Source organism: Musa acuminata, chromosome BXJ2-1, assembly GCF_036884655.1.
Source record: "Musa acuminata AAA Group cultivar baxijiao chromosome BXJ2-1, Cavendish_Baxijiao_AAA, whole genome shotgun sequence".
In the NCBI taxonomy this organism is placed as follows: Eukaryota; Viridiplantae; Streptophyta; class Magnoliopsida; order Zingiberales; family Musaceae; genus Musa; species Musa acuminata.
The window spans coordinates 1,151,341-1,169,122 of record NC_088338.1 but is presented as its reverse complement, the minus strand read 5'-3'; the positions used below and the strand labels follow the sequence as shown (position 1 = coordinate 1,169,122).

The 17,782-nt window shown below is 39.5% G+C and overlaps 1 protein-coding gene across 4 annotated transcripts in view; it reads left to right on the top strand.

Annotated features, from left to right (window-relative positions):
• LOC103988553 (folylpolyglutamate synthase) overlaps window positions 1–17,782 on the top strand; it is a 34,695-nt gene that overhangs the window by 15,246 nt on the left and 1,667 nt on the right. For all 4 annotated transcript variants that reach the window (XR_671961.3, XM_018828872.2, XM_065091969.1 and 1 more), the window contains 9 exons: window positions 351–407; window positions 1,816–1,876; window positions 10,705–10,751; window positions 10,895–10,972; window positions 11,215–11,370; window positions 14,998–15,309; window positions 15,428–15,506; window positions 16,186–16,338; window positions 17,069–17,259. Coding sequence is in view for 3 of the 4 variants with exons in the window: in XM_018828872.2 (XP_018684417.2) it covers window positions 351–407; window positions 1,816–1,876; window positions 10,705–10,751; window positions 10,895–10,972; window positions 11,215–11,370; window positions 14,998–15,309; window positions 15,428–15,506; window positions 16,186–16,338; window positions 17,069–17,259 (1,134 nt within the window). In the remaining variant the exon portion in view is untranslated. The remainder of the gene's footprint in view (window positions 1–350; window positions 408–1,815; window positions 1,877–10,704; window positions 10,752–10,894; window positions 10,973–11,214; window positions 11,371–14,997; window positions 15,310–15,427; window positions 15,507–16,185; window positions 16,339–17,068; window positions 17,260–17,782) is intronic.

Here is a 17,782-nt window from a genome sequence, read left to right as displayed (position 1 = left end):
GGACTGGTAATGTAGTTCAAGCCATGTATACCTTTTCTCATTAGTATAACAAGGATTTGATCATAAGTTTCTAATACTGAGTGTAGACATTCAGAATATCCTTATTATTACTAAAAGAGTTGTGGTCATCATCCCTAATACAAGTAACAAATTTCAAGTGGCTGATCTAACAAAGCTTATTTGTTTGTTATGAAGGCTCTGTACCTAAAATGTTTTTGGGTCATAATTACTAAACATTCCTGCTTTATATGATTGACATGTATGTATTCAATATTGAATTAAGTGGAGTGACTCACATAAAAGTAGATTGCATGTTTTAATCACTTAGCTGATGACCTGTTTGATTGTAGGTTGATGTTGCAATTATTGAAGTAGGTCTTGGGGGAAGATTTGACTCAACAAATGTGGTATTTATCGAACTTGTGTTATTTAATGTTGGTTACAATCATATCTCTTGTATATTCATATTGCCATATTATCTTTTTTTCTAATCATGTATTGGTCGAATAAGCATGACTTATCTAATTATTTTTTCCCCAACGTGTCCGAGACACCTGAATTGGGAAAACCTGACCCGCGAGATGAGATTCCGAACACTCCCATGCTGGATGAACTAAACGACACATTTTGAACCCCTCTCGTGAGAGTCTCGAAGCACGCCTTCGGGGGGAGACAAATGATAGAGAATCTACCGTTAGTCAACATATGGTTGCCACGTGAGATCCAAATCACCTTCCACCCATCTACCCACGTGGATGAAGATTCAAAGCAGAAAAACACAAGCTTCCTTGTTATTCATTATGACAAGGAAGACAATCACAAGCTTCCTTATCTTTTTTTTTTATGATAAGGAAGGCAATCCCAAGCTTCTTTCTCATCCTATAAGGTATAAAGACATATTTCAAAGAGGGGGAAAGCTTTTATTTTTTCGAATTACTTAAATCCATATTTGGGGACTTCGAATTACTAACTTGAGCGTTGGAGGGACCGAGTCGGGAAACTTCTCTCGACTTTAGCCTTCGTGTAGGTGGCACCTTAGGAGCATGACATTTTCATCTCGGAGATACTTCGGATAATCCTACGTACACGGGTCTGAACCACGTCAGGCAGACTAGGATATCAACAATATTTTCCCCTCATATTTTGGTATCAGAAGAAGGCCCGAACCTATGTATGTAGGATTATTTGAAGTGTCTTTGAGGTGGAGATGTCATGCTCCTAAGGTGTCACCTGCACGAAGATTGAATTAGAGAGAGGTTTCCTGACCCGGTCCCTCCGACGCTCAAGTCATGCTCCTTGGTTCGGAATATGCTTTTATATCTTAAAGGGTGATAAAGAAGTTTGTGATTGTCTTCATTGTCATAATGAATGAGAAAAAAGTTTGTGTTTTCCTGCTTTAAATCTTCGTCCACGTAGGTAAATGGGTGGAGGGTGACTTGGATTTCATATGGCAACCACATACCGGCTGACGGTAGATTCCCTATCAATATGAAACTTGTAAACATTTGTTAATTGACTAGAATCCGTTAGTAGGCACACTAGTTAGTGAGAATTAAGGTAGGAATTCTTGAAATTAATTAAAGTATATGTATCCCTACTTTGCCATGGATAACATCGTCACACTTATTAGTGTTATTCACTTGAGAAGCTTGTCCATGATCAAACTTTGTGCATCCCAACGCATACAGGTTGACAAGAACCACTTATAAATTTCAGTTTGGGATTTCAGCAACGTAATATTCTTTCTATGATATTTTTTATCTTGGAATATTTTATTCTCTCTGTAGATTATTGATTCTTTCAGTAAAATTTTAGGTAAAGGAGCCTGTTGTTTGTGGAATAACTTCGCTTGGAATGGATCACATGGAGATTTTAGGTACATGCTTTCTTTTGAGAGAGAGAATTTATGCTATGAGATTGTGTCCACTTATCTTGATTGAGCAAAAACCTTCACCTTTATATTTTTATGTTGTGCAAATAAAAAGTGTATTTTTGCATCACATGGTTTACATCTTCTTAATCCGTCACCTTGTTGAACTGTCTAGCATTTTGTTTAAAGAAGGTACTATATATTTTTCATAGACATGCGTCGATTTTCTGACTCTGCATAGTATCAGATGTCTTTTATCAAAATCACTTGAGTTTGGATGTCATAAATCAGTTTTCTATCTTTTGGAGACAAGCAAGCTAGCCATCAAATATGAAGGGTATTATAACTGATAAATAGCTAGCAACAAGTTGAACTTGTTAGTCATTATCAACATGAACTAAAGATTCTGGATTAAGCAGTAGGTCAGTTACTTTCTGTTAAGCTGTATATGTGGATCACAAACAGAAGTATTGTCAAATAATATCAAATAACATTCGAATAATCTAAGTTTGCTGATTCACCTTAAAGTAAAATGTGTATTTTGCATGATTATGGGTTGATAACTTCACAAGATACATAATTTTTTTAATATCACTTATAGAATATCTAAATTGGCATCGAAACCAGCTATTCTTGTGATCAGGTTGTCACATCTTGCCAGAAAGGTAGAGGTGTGCATCATGCTAAGCTATGCCAGTGATGCTGAAACCTGGCTGTATCATGTTTTGGCCTATGCTAGTTGGCATGGGCCCGTGCAATGCTAGAAAAGTATTGCAATTCCTTCATTTGGAATTTCAATCCTTGTGTTAGAGAGTTGCTGGCATCCTGTAATAAAAAAACATGATATGTAATGTGAACACATTTTCCTGCCCATATGACATATCATGAACTCTAATGTTTGTTTTCTGTTCCTTAACCACCTACATTTGCTAGTTGCTTCTTTTACTGCTTTGTTTCCTCCCCCCTCTTTTTTCCCCTTCCTTTGGCTTCTAGTGCCCCTTTCTTATCACTATTTATGTGTCACTCCTTTCTTAATTACTTTTCTTATATATCTATCATGGTAGTGTCCTATTGGCTATACCTAAAGCCTAATGAACTCTTAAATCCAATTGCTTGCAATCTTCATCCTCTTTGTTATCTATTTTTACTCAAAATTTTGAACTTTATGAGATTTCAAATTTTTATAAATTAATGTATTCCTTGGGATAAAGTCTTTTATCATATAAACAAAATTTTATCATCTGAAGTCAGTAATCTCTTATAACCCTCTAAAAAATTAAACTACAGAAAATATGCATTTATGCTCTTTCCAAGGGTCAAAATAAATTGTTGATCCATCATGTGTTGCTAGTCTATCTCATGCTAAAATAGATGTCGACACCCTTCAGGGTATATGGAGCAAGATGGACATATTGACTCAATCAATAAGCCTAATCAGGCATGCTTCGCTGAGATATCTAAGCATGTGGATTGATTGGCTGGATCGATTTATAGGGTAATTGAATCCTGCTATTTTATGATCATACAAGTGGATCAATCAAGTCATTTATAGATTGATTGACCCATCTATATGGAAAGACTTGTATTCATGTGGATTCTGATTATTACTCTTATATATATTATTTTATATTATATACTAAGAGTCATCCAGCCTAGGGTAGACACATAGATATATTCAAGAAAGGTTCTCAGAGGAGTCCAAAGAGACCATTGTGCATGCATCAAAGAATTTGACAAAGGTGGAGGACATTGGAAGACATGCAATAGTGGTCTCGCTCAGAGACTGCATCAAAAATATTGCAGCAGATTTGTGAGATATTGTAACCACAATGCATATACTTTAATATTTTATATTAATTTATATCCTTTATGTCGTATTTTTTCTTTTGTGATCAGTTTTCCACATAAATCTGCTACTATTCTGGTACATACATGTTTTTTGTTTGCATTCCTGTCCAGTTAAGATTTTCTAAAGCTTCAGTGGAGTATGTTGATTCATACAACCTCCAACTTAAAACCTTATGATTTTCTTTCAGACTTCAAACTACTTTGTAGTTGCTTGGAGAAAGGGTATATGCACATATGACTATCCGTTAAATAGTTCCATAAGAATATTGATTCATACAAGCTCTTTGTTCGCATTCCACTCCAATTAAGATTTACTAAAACTCAGTAGAGTATGTTGAATTATAGAATCATGTACTACAAACCTCCCATGATTTTCTTTTAGACTTCAAAGTTCAAACTACTTCGTAGTTGCTTGGAGAAGGGACATATGTGCATATTACTTTCCTTTAAACAGTTCCACAAGAATATGTGTGATATTTAGTATCTTTGGTTTTGACAATACAATTAGCAAATGTTTTAAATTTCGTGGTATGAGCATGTTAGCATGATTGGGGACTCAAATATTGAACCATATCACTGTACTAGTTGGTATTTAATTATATGGGACTTACGCAATACATTGACTATACTGAAGTAATATCAACATATTGCATATTTCTGATATATCTTAATATCAATATATTGCATATTTCTGATAGTCCTTCTTAGATGCAGTATCATGGTATATTATATCAACACATTATATCAAGCTGAACATGAGTCTAACATGTTGTATAGACCAAGGTCTGTCATACCGAATCATACTGCCATGTACGGGCGGTATTTACCGGTCCGACTGTAGCAGTGCACTAGTACACTGTAGCAATATACTGTAGCAGTGCTATAGTAGTAGTATAATGCACTAGTACACTGTAGTAGTAGTAGTAGTATAATGAACTAGTACACTGTAGCTCGGTGCACCTGGGTGTACCGCTCTGTCACGGACAAACTTCTAAACAAGGTGCTTGATGTAATGCTTATATCTGTCCGTGTCTGTTGGCATGTTCATGCCTTGTACAGCATGTAAAGGGGCGGCCGAAGGCTTAATAGTCCCATTTTAGTTGGGTTGGTGGCCTCTTTAGGCTTGTAAATAAAGGTTGTGTCATGTGGACACGTGTGAGAGATTTTCGGTCTGTAATGGACCATTTTACCCTTTGTTGTGCCACTGTTCAGAGCTTGTAATGTCTGTTTGTAATTTGCATTGTCTATGAAGTGTTTTTCGGAGATGTTTGCTTGTGGATCCCGATTGAGGCATTCTCTCTTGCCCGTTCTCTCTTTTGTTGGTCCTAAGGGACAATGGGAGTCTTCGGGGAGGCTGACCTTTGCGGACGGACACGCAAGGGTGCCGCACGACTTAGGCAAACCCAACTAAGTCCGTGTCATATGGTATCAGAGCGGGACAAGCACTCATAGAAACACTTGACATGCAAACGTGGGGGACCTAGCGGGGCTGCGTTGAGGGCAGTCAGCACACGCGCGACCGTTTGAGGGAAAACGGGCATGGAGATGTAGGGAAAAGAGTTGCTCAGAGGAGCGGGCATCTGAGATTGACATTCAGAGGAATGGCCAACCCTTCGCGCAAGAGGCACCACGAGAACAGGCAAGCTTGGAAGAATTTGGAGCGCACAAAGGTTGGGATGGCTGAGTTTGAGCTACGGCTCAACGTTGACAACTATACTTGATGGTGCTCTAGGCAAGCGAGGCGCTTGGCAAGAATGAGACCATGCAAGGTGGAATGAGTTGCTCAACGACCAAAAGAGTTATGCAAAGCTCATAGAGGTGAGGGGAATTGCTAACTCGAAGAATTTGGTACTCATGCATGGGCTTGTATGCGGACGATGGAATGTTCGTGGCCATCCCAAGGCGACCGAGACTCGGCGCCATGGAGCATTGAAACTTTCTCTTCGGCATGTGAAGGATATGTCCGTAGGAGGCTGAAGTGTGCAACGAGTTCAGCATGTTGCTTGGCCTTGAGGGGTGCAGCGGTGGCTGTATTGACGGGGAGTCGCAATCTAGCAAGTGCGTTTGCAGGAGGCAGAACAATGCACAGTTTGTTCAGCAGATCAGAGTAGTCCAAGGGGATGGTGATCTCCGAAACGAAGAGAGATGTTGCTCAAATGGGACAGTTATCCAGGAGGGGTAAGTCCCGGCTCTCCAGAGGGAGAATCATGTGAGACAGACCTCACAAGTTGAGGAGGAGTACCTCAACAAACAACAACTCCACGAAGCTCGATGGACTGAGCAAGCGGCGAGGAGTCGTCGCATGATCTCGCTCGAGGGAATGCATTGGTGGATGCATTGCGAGATTAAGTGGGGGAGCGACCTGAAGCAACTTAAATAAAGGCACACTTGGAGTCGATGTGGAGATCGGACTCAAGGGAGGGCTGACCCGTGGAATGGTGGGAGCGCGGGCCACCATCGACTCAATGCGAAAACGAGGAGCGGAGCAACTTGGGTGTAACTTGGCGAAGTTCCCAAGCCGCATAAAGGGAGCCAGCAGAGAAGTTGGAACATGGAGCAGAGGCACAGTGCTTTCCTTAGACAGAGGTCAAGGACATGAACTCTTGCAGGGGCAATAGTAGGATCATGTTGTTCCATGGGTCCTTCATTCTGACGGAGCGGACTCATCTTGCATGGTGCCAAAGACGAAGGGAGCTTCGGGGCACATGCACCTTATCTCGGAGAAGCGTTTGATGGAGGAACTAAGGCGACTCAATTTGCGGAGGCGAAGTTGGGTTCAGAAGGCCTTAGCACGGGGCAAGAGGACGCAGAGGCGGGTACTCTTGAAGAATATGCCACAGTGTTGCCATTCGAGTTGCTATGAAGGAAGCGGTGCGCAGCGGAGATTGTGCTGGTAGGGGCAGAGGCCCAGGATCCAGACAATGGTGCACAAATTACAGTGAAGTCGGTGGACTTCGGGAGCTACTAGGCGACGGACTGTCCTAGAGCGGTGCTTCATCTAGGTGTGACCCAAGAGTGGGTGGATGAAGGTCGATTGCCAAAGGAGCGAACAAAATCGAAGATGAAGGAGACCCTGCGATGTATTGGCAGAGGCCACACATGGAGGGTTCACAATTCGAGTTTATTCCACAAGGATCAGAATGCAATGGAGATGTCACCAGGAGGCGACATGGTGCAGCGGATCGTGGTGGAACAGTTCGTGGCAATGCGACACACACGACATTGTCCCGTGAGGGATGAAATCATATGGAGGTATGATCGGGAGCTACTGGGAGCTCCGCTTTGGTGAACAACACGACGGCAAGAAGGGCTATGGATTCAAGGAGTGAAGGCCATGGTACCGCAGAGGCAGGTCTTCCGGGCGTGCACCGAATTTTGCATCGGATGAAAACCTTGGTCATCAGCATATGGGGGCTGGGTTCCACCAAGGGAAAAGTTCGAATGCAAGTACCAGTGAGTTCCATGGGAGGGACTTGATCATGCAGAGGTATGATCGAAGCAGCTGGAGAGTTGGACTGCTCCAGAGCTCATATTCGCTTAAGGGAGCCCGACAAGTCAGAGGACAAGGTCGAGTAAGCGAACGTTGCTACCAAGGAAGCTAAGGAGAACAGAATCGGTGCAAACCCTACAATGTGATGGCAGAGGCCATGCATGGGAGTTGCAGTCTGTCTTTCCATCGACCAAACAGACTGCTTGGAGAACACAGATGTGTTGAAGCAGGAGGTCGAAAGGGGCGAGGAAGCGACGACGAGTCCAGAGGGACTTAGCTACCCAAAATCAAGCATCAGTCAGAATGGAGGTGGACTCAGAGGAGTGCCACGGAGACATTTCTACTGATTGTGAAGAAAAGGGATTCAGAGGCGAGGTGACGGATAGTAGTGCCATGGGCATGGCAGCGCCATGGTACCGCAGAGGCGGGACTTCCGTGCAAGTCATTGATCCCTTGCTCTCATGGAGGGAGAGCGCTTGGTCGTGAAAGGGGCCGAGGAGGTGGAGCATGCAGAGGCAATCTCCAAGTACCGAGACAAGGCTGAAGGGCAGAGGCCAAGAAACTTCGTAAGACCGGTGTCAACAAGTTTCTCATCAAGATAGCCGTAAGTGAAGGACTTCGGGTCATGCAAGAGTGCACAACCATGGAACGAAGCAGGCAGTACGCGGTGCTGTACCTTTGCTACTCAGTGGAGTAGGCGGCAGGGTTGATGGAGAAGACGGTACAATCCCAGAGGCGACCTCATCTATCAGAGAATTACTCCAAGTTGGGGTGGAAACTTCCTGCATTCCAGAAGTTCAATGGCTTTGAGAAGGTGAATCATAGTAACTAACTCAACGCAAGGAGTGCAAACACTTCAAGTGCTTCAGAAGTGTGAGCAAAGAGTAGGCGAAGGCCAGTAACCAGCTCGATGCATGAAGTACAACCTCGAGGAGGCGGGCGAAGTCAAGTAACCTTTGCCTTCTCAACTCTTAAGAGAATGGGCGAAATCGAGTACCCCAGTTCTCTTATCTATCCAGCAGAGGAGCTCTGCACAAGTTCAAAGACCCTTCGAAGATAATGGAAGACAATAGTTGTCAAATCCTCACCAACGGTGATCAGTGCTACTGAGAGTAGATTGTCCGCTTCATTTCCCAACGAAATGCCAATCGAAAGCGGAAGTGATGCGAACCTACTTGGATGTGACAACTAACTGAAAGAAGAGTCAATGAGCAGATTTTGTGGAGGAAGGACCCAAAGCTTCAGAAGTTTGCGAGACGATGCTCGTTAAAGCTCCAACAAGCATCTACCCAGTTCAAGCAGCATGTGAAATTTCTGAGAGACTGGCGCAGTAAGGATGGTCTTTTTCCTTCATCTGGGAGATCCGCAGGAATCAACAAGGATCAACACAACTCAGCCAACCCCACACTAGAGTCAGAGTCATTGGCGAGTTAAAGCAGCATGGCGGATCAAAGGTTCGACTACTCAAAAACAGCAGCGGAGAGCAGCTGGGAGCCAGGAGGCGCATTGCAGCTGAAGCAGAAGATTGAAGATTCAGCAAAGGCGAAGAGTTGCAGTGTTCACAAAAGCTTCGACGAGGACGTTGAAGGGATAAGTGGGGGAGAATGTCACGGACAAACTTCTAAACAAGGTGCTTGATGTAATGCTTATATCTGTCCGTGTCTGTTGGCATGTTCATGCCTTGTACAGCATGTAAAGGGGCGACCGAAGGCTTAATAGTCCCATTTTAGTTGGGTTGGTGGCCTCTTTAGGCTTGTAAATAAAGGTTGTGCCATGCGGACACGTGTGAGAGATTTTCGGTCTGTAATGGACCATTTTACCCTTTGTTGTGCCACTGTTCAGAGCTTGTAATGTCTGTTTGTAATTTGCATTGTCTATGAAGTGTTTTTCGGAGATGTTTGCTTGTGGATCCCGATTGAGGCATTCTCTCTTGCCCGTTCTCTCTTTTGTTGGTCCTAAGGGACAATGGGAGTCTTCGGGGTGGCTGACCTTTGCGGACGGACACGCAAGGGTGCCGCACGACTTAGGCAAACCCAGCTAAGTCCGTGTCAGCTCGGTATACTGTACCGTACCGGTACCGAGCCCAGGTCGAAATACCGGTATAGTACGATATTGCGAACCTTGGTATAGACGATTGTTTAAATCCTTAGGTACGATTGGTATCCAATATGGATCAGCACAATATCCATTGACTTGGTCTTTCCACCTAGACAAACTAATATTAACAGAATTTCTACAATTTAAATCCTCACATTGATGCTTAGATCCATGACTTAGTGAAATTTTCGTGCTGAGGATTATCATATTGATTGATAAATATTGTATTCATGAGGTATTTATTAGCAAATGGGTTCAAATGATGGTCCAATCCATTTTAAGAAAGCTATCAGACTACTCTATATTAAACAATGCAGCATCAATACCAATTGCTCTTCCCAAAAAATATTTGTGGCAATAATCTTGATGCCATGGACCTATTAATTCACAATTAAATTGTTACATACTAGGTGATATGTGTGATACCTGCATGATTTGAACAATGCTAGTAAGGGTCTCATGCCATTATGTGTGTGCCACCGTACATGTCTTGGCAATGTCATTGGCTTGTATTAGTTTGTGAGTCCAATTTCGTATTATGCCAACTGGGGCATAGTGGTGAACCAATGGATCAATAGGATACTAGTACATGAAACAAAGACCCTTGATAAATGTAACTACCTTTTTACCACATAGTTTACCATGAGTACTAATAATTGTGCATTTTGTGTTACTGGGACCATTCATGAGATAGGAGTTTGTTGTTTGCCTAGTTGGCATGTCAATGTCCTGCTGGCTTGCCCATGTGCTAGCTAGGCAGCTAGCATAGCCATACATTGTCACATCTGGCATGCATCAGTCGAGTATATTCCTACTCATGCCACTTGACATACCAGTCCTTATTGGGATCATTATTTGGTACAGTGCTTCATTCCCATGGTTTGTTTGCTTTATATATATGTATATATGTGCTTGTATAGGTTTTATTAATATTTGTTTAAGTGTATATGAATATATATTTTGGTGGGAAGAGAGGAAAAGGAGGTTAAATGATACCCCATCGGAAAAGGTGGAAGATGCTTTCTTCACCTTTCAAACTTGGGTTCTCCCATCTGCGAACCAACTAACCAAGATGATTATTACACAAAACCAAACTGAGTAGCACAATTCTTCCTTTGATTTTCTCAAGGGAAATGGATAAAACTGGAATGATCCATAAACACGCCAAATCAGCTAATGGGGACAAATCACTGGGGACCTCTCTCCTGAATCAATAATTTGGTTCATGCATTGTTTTATCATATATTGTTTAATTATTAAAGCAATTGCAAGTTGCTAGTTTACACCTGCTATGTGTTTGTGTTATCTATGCAACATACTAGAGAGTAGATAAATGATGCTTCTGTGCTGATTTACTTAACAAATTATTAAAAAAATTGACAGCAAAATGTTTATGCAGGAGATACCATTGGACAAATTGCTTCAGCAAAGGCTGGGATTTTCAAGGTATCAATTTGTCATTTTACCAGCTGAATTGGGCAGAAGCTGGTATCTCAAAATAGACACTGTATTTCATTGTTTTTGTATTGATTATCCAATTATGCAGTCATTTTATGAAGAGTTTTCTGAAAAATGTTTTCCCCATGAAGCCGCATGTTCCTGCATTCACAGTACCCCAACTTCCGGAGGCAATGCTTGCTCTTGAGGAGAGGGCATCTGAGTTAATGGTAATCTCAATTCATGCAAAACATTATTCGGTTGCAAGATTATTTTCCATGATAAAATCTTAAAAAGATTATGAATTGATTATATGAAGTTCATGACACCAAGCTCTAAGTTATAATTTTTGCAATGAACCTTGATACCTTATTATGTTTGGGTTTATTTGTGAATTCTACCATCTTCCTATTTAGTTCTTGTCATTATCAAGATCAAATAAAACTGATCTCACCTTTCTTGCCAAATACAGATTCCTTTGACATTTGCTTCCCCACTTGATCCATCAGTGATGAATGGATTAACGCTTGGATTAGCTGGAGATCACCAGCTCATAAATGCTGGTCTTGCTGTTGCTCTTTGCACAAGTTGGCTTCAGAGAACCGGGCATGCAGAACTCACTCCTAATGTGAGCCATTTAAAAGACCTGATTGTTTGTTAGTTTTCATATTCTATAATAAAAAATGATGCTCCATCATCTTTTAGTAACGTGGGAATTGCCAAGTACACTAAGATGCTAATTTAGTATTGCATTCAATTATGAAAGGTCAAGTGCTTCTGGTTAAAGTTGATTCTAGAGAAAATTGAAAGGCTCTTATGAGGAAACATAAAGCTTAGAAGAAATGCAAGTTGCTAGTACAACTAGTCATGATGACCCAATTATTTGAGGTCGGGGCAATAAGATATCTTTGGTTATGTCAATGCATTGAAGTCTCTCTTATTGTTTCTCGTAAAGTCTTCTTAGGTCTTCCATGATCTCTCCTTACACCACTAATCCTAATTGACTAGCATCATCTAATCATCACATTTGTAGGTTTCCTTTGAACATGTTTAGACCATGTTAAATGATTTTCATTTTATCTTCGATTGAAGCTATATCTAATTGTTTGTCATGCAGATGAAAGCATTTCTCATTGTATCTTTTTTAGCAACTTTGCACATTTACCTAGACACTGTCATCTCAACTAACTTTTTATACATGTTCATAGACTGCTCAACACTTCCTATCCACTTTCGCCATACAACTTTTACTCTATAAATAATGTGTCCTCATCAATGCCAATTTCTTACTGATAATAGATCCAAGGTATCCAACACTTTTGCTTGTAGAATCAACTCCATCTGTCTTAACTATAATCTCACATTCTTTCTTGGTTGTTGAGACTTGAGAATACATTAATGTACTTGGTCTTGGTCCGACTCAATGGCATACTACCCAATATCCCCAGTTCGATTCAAGACAGGCTATACTGAGTGGAAGATTCATCATTTTGTGTATAGATCAAAATATGATCAGTACATACATAAAAATGCCATTTTATGTTTACCGATCAGTAGTCAGTACACATACAAACTACGTAGTGATCCTACTGCCCGCTCTCAGATCTGTGCCCAACTTTAATCCTATCACATCTACTTTCCTCTCCCCTCTTTCACTCATTCTGTCCCATTCTTGCTTAATATCTCTCAAATTTACTTCTCAAACTCCCAATTTTCCTCGAATCTTTGCAAATCAAGGACTAAACTAAAAACAGAGGGGTATTTATCTTTAAATAAGGGTAAACCCGAGACAAAGTTAGCTCATTTAGGATAGTTTTCTTTGTTGAAGTTTGTTCTTTGTTTAGTTTTTCTTAAGTTCTATGTTCTTTCGACTCATTCCAAACCTGGTCTATGAAGACAACTTGGATCTAATTCAATCGAAGCCAGAGAAGCTCGGACTTGATCAAGATCGCTTCAAATCTGCTGAAATCCTTGCGAATCCAGCCTAGATAGTGTGGATATGAGCTAGATAGCGAAACGGAGGAGGCTGGGTAGTTCCATTTGATCAAGAGTTCTATAACAATTGCTCAAATCCCATGTTACGTTGGATGTGTGCAGCGAAGAACCAGGGTGATCAATTTCTAGATAAGGCAAAAGATCGATCATGTTCATCTTGTTTCATTTGAGAGCAGCTGAGGAAGAGGACCAATACGGATTACATGATGAGACTGCCTGGTATGAGAAAGAACAGGTCTCAGTGTCAGGACATGGTTGGGCTACAGGCAGTTCTCCATAGGTCCTAGCAAAGTATATCAGAGTAGGTTTATCATCCATTTTGAAAAAAGAAAAGATCGCTCATCACAGTTAAGTTACTGTGTATGTAATCAATAAGTACATTTAGATGACATCATCCTTAGTTTTTGCCTTTTGTGAGGTTTGCAAAGATAATAGTGACATGTACAATAAGAGTAAAGGTCTAAAGGTCTTTTTTTCTCACTATGCAGGAGATTAAACAAATGAGTAAGAGTAATCTTTGCAAAAGTAGACCGCTCAACACAACTTTATTTATGACTAGGATATCATAGTCTTTCTTGCCCTATGCTTCTGAGGAAGAGGAGGAAACTGTCAATTTTTATATATTTATTTTTCATAATTGTGAAGATATGCATTTCCTGATATATTTGAAGACCACCCAAAAATTGGTTTTTTTACATATTAGAAATTCTTTAGAATTAAGTTATGCATGAAATTTGGATTTTCCTTATTCAGTTTGCAAGAAAATCCAGAGAATATTCAGCATTTGCCATAGATGGCCTTAAAATGTAAAATATGTGGGCCAGCATGGACAGAGATTTGTGTATGAAGCACATAACAATAGAAAGGAGGATAGACAATTAATTTGAGATCCTATTTACCAAGGTTCTGGAAGAAAGCAAAACTTGGAGTTGCTTTTGGAGAAAATTAACTCATGGGATGGTATAAGGGGATATGGCATAAACACAAAGTACTTGTGCACAAGGTTTAAGTACTGGTCAAATCGACACATACCAACTAATATTTATTAGTCTGACAAAGTATCGGTATCACGATGTATAGCTTGATACTAGTACATATGTGGTTCATTTTTATTATTTTGTTCAATGACATCGGTGCAATGTGGTTGGTGTCAGAGTTCTCAATTTCGATGTGTATCGCCCGGTACTAGCGGTACGTACCAGTCCGAGAGGATACCGGTATGCAGACCATCCTCTACCAGACAGTACCAATGTTTTGACCGGTACTGAGGCGTACCGACCGGTACCACCCAGGATTTCAACCGTTACCGAGGCATATCGATCAGTACGCCTTGGCATGGTAGGTAAAGGTATTTTTAAGGTTTTAGCGTGTACCATCGGTATACCCTAGCGTACCGACTATATATATCTGTACGTACCGTATTGAGCTCTACGGACCGGTATTCAAAACCCTGATTGGTGTACCACCTGATGTACGGTTATCGTATCAGTTTAATAGGTCACTGAAACCATTGTCAGACTGTTGTTGAAATCCTCACTTATGCATCCTTTTCAAGAAAAGGATTTGCAGAATTCTACGCACATCTTCTGTTAAACATCAATGAAAATGATAGTCACCACTGTTTTACTTGTTCAGCTACTAAGTATTTGTCTGTTAAATTTTTGCAGAACATAACTACTACTATTTTTTGGTCAGGTATTGAAATGCTATCATGTTAATTGTACTGGTAGTTATCTTATAAAATCCTCAGAAAGAGTCTGCTTATTGCAGCAATTTATATCATCTGGGTTGAAAGAACAAAGAAACTTCTAGCAAACCTCTTTTTCATGAAGAACTACCAGTAAACAAGATTGAGAAAACAGTAGCAGCAAAGTTTCCTAAGGAGCACCCACTGCCGGACAATTCTGAAACATAGAGTTTTTGGATCTCTAGTACTTGCCTGTTCACATAGAGGACATAGTCGTGAAATATTAATTAGTCACTAATTAATGCTTTTGTTCACATAAAAGAAACAACAAATTCTTTGTTGTTCCAGTAGTTCTGTACTTTGGTGATGAGAAATAAAATTTTTATTTACTGGAGAAAAGGTTCAGCAAGAAATGATCTTATGTATTTATGTATATATGGTAGCATTGTACACTGAGCACCGGAATTTTTATTCTATACCAAATAGTTAAATCTGTGAAGCAAATATATAGTGTGATATTTTATAGTTTCATCTTCAGCTATATATATGAATAAACTTTTATGTTTTCATCAGGATAACCCAGAAGAAGGCTTACCAGTAGGATTTCTCAGAGGCCTTTCCACTGCCAGACTTGGTGGACGAGCTCAAACTATTATTGACAAGCCAAAAATGCTTGAGCAGATCCCATATGGAAATTCTGGTGATCTGATCTTTTACTTGGATGGTGCTCATAGTCCAGAAAGCATGGAGGTTTGTGCTAGGTGGTTCTCCAGTGCTGTAGGAGAAGCCCAGCAGTTTGTAAAGAATGGATTTGTGAAAGAACTTGGATATTCTAGTTTGTATGAGAATAAGCATTCTAGTGAATCTAAGAAAGCATCTAAGAAGGTGAGATTTGGTTATAAAGTCATCTGACTTTGTTAAATACAGATCTTTCTTGCTTATTCTTTTTCCTGTTTAGAGGCCTGTACTAAATTCCATTGTGCTATTTAATTCTTTTCAATAGATTCTTTTGTTTAACTGCATGGAGAAGAGAGACCCTCAACTTCTGCTTCCACCACTTGTCGACATATGTGCTTCAAATGGTATTAACTCTTACATCAGTGAACTCTCTTCAGTTTTACCACCTATAAACAAGATACTATTTAGTTTTTATCTTGTTTAAATGTTACTATGGAGTGATATTGCTCTATTTTTATATGTAGAACATTGGGGGTGGTGTACTAGACCCACTTAAGGATTGAGTTTTTGTAACCTCATCTAACAAATTTTGAAGATGTCAGCTAAGGTAGTTGGTAGAGACCTTGATTGTTGGTAGCAAGGTTTTCATATCCTTTGCAAAAAGAAAAAAAAGATATTGCTCATTTTTCTTGATGTTCATGATCTTTTGCATGGTACCTTGTTATGACAAGAGTGATGTCATTTAAATGACTGGTCCAACCATGTTATATGGCTGAATCACAGCCTTACCTTTTTTTATTTTCACATATTCTATCATTTAAGACTTGGTCTAGAAGGAAGGGAATGAGAGTGAAAAAAGATTTTGAAATTTTTTGATCAATTTTAAAAGTTAAACAAATACCCAGTAATAAGGGGATATAGTGGTAAGGTCCATCATTGAGAGCTAAATGATATAGATTGTATAATATGATCCATTTTAACGACAGATATATCCTTTTTATCATTGAGTATAGATGTTTCCGAACAAGAATTATGTTTATGTTTATTGTTGATTTGTGCATAATGTTATCTGTGTTTCCTCAGGTGTCCATTTCTCAAAAGCTCTTTTTGTTCCCAGCATGTCGGTGTATCATAGAGTTGATTCCGGGTCATCAATTGTAGCACCTAATACTCCTGCAAATTTGTCATGGCAGTCCACCCTCCAAAGAACTTGGGATAAATTAATCCAAGAAAAAGGTGAAATCCAACTTTGTCTTCTTGTTGCAAATGTTATTTCTTTATTCAGATTATGAAATATGATGTTAGCCATGCACTGACCAAAGTATGCAAGATCAGTTGCAAATCTAGTGAAATGAGCCAGAAATTGGTTGTAATGGTCGATCATATTTGCTGAAATAATATCTGCAGATCTGTTATAAGTAAGCTGGGATGGTCCGATTTCGTTGACCTCTATTGAATCAACTAGATCATATCCGGATCACATAATCCTGCAAGGCATGGCACTACAAATCATGCTTCTGTTAAGGCCTTATGTTCTTAAAGCTGATCAATGCTAATTTATGTCATTATTTTGGTTCCTATATCGCTTTTCTTTCACCATCTTTCTTTCTGCATCAATTGAAATTATTCTGTTGGCAGTTATCCAATATGACTAAGTTTTTACTTTGATCTCTGTCGAGCATTCTCCCACACTTAAAAAATCAGTATCCTCATTCATATTGATATGATCAATTTATTATTTTCTTAGTTGCCATTACTCTGAGTAGAGCTGTGTAAGGGAGGATGAAGGGTCAACTCTGCACTGATTTATAACTTCAAGTAGATATGTAGTTGAGGAGTCTTTCTCCTGTTATGCTATTTAATGTTCTGGTTTTATGTTGTGAACTATTAAGTAGGTAGTCCTTTGCTTTCTGCAACATTCAGGCCAACTGTAAAATTGTATTTAACTTTCAAATTCTGTCGTCAGATTTAGTCAATGATAATGGTTCCAAGATGCAGAAGCTTGGGAAAACTCATGAAGATGTCACTGGAGAGCCTCTGGAAAAGTGTGTTCCTGTTCTTAAAGATCTTTCTCCCAGTGCAGTAGTTCCATCTTTACCGTTGGCTATAAGATGGTTGAGAGACTATGCAAAGGACAACCCTTCTCTTCATCTTCAGGTAAAGACATTACATTCTAAAATTTTAAAAAGTGATTAGCAGATATGCCACACAATTACTGAAGTTCCATAGCAAATTTTAACAGAGTAGTAAAATGATAGTTTGCAGACAATATCATAGATTATTTACATGTTACAATGTTGCATACTTTTGTATGATTTTATGCATCCGAATACTTATCCTGTGCATATGTAATGTATTTATGAGCTATTATCAAAGCCTAAATTCTGAATTAACTCTTCCTGTAATTTTTCCTGTGTTTAGGGGATTAAAAATTTTACCTTTTCAATTAATTTTAACCTGTCTATTATCTGTTTACTTTCACCTATATATGTTCAATTTCTGAATGTTGAGGAGCTCTACAATAAATGTCATTCCTTGCACTAATGTAAATTTCATAGTATTCCCTCTCTTTTATCTCTGATGACATTTCTGATGCCAGCTTGCATACTAAAATTGCACAACATTTGTGTCCGTATATCATCTATAATTTTGATTAAATGAACATATACTTAAATTAAGG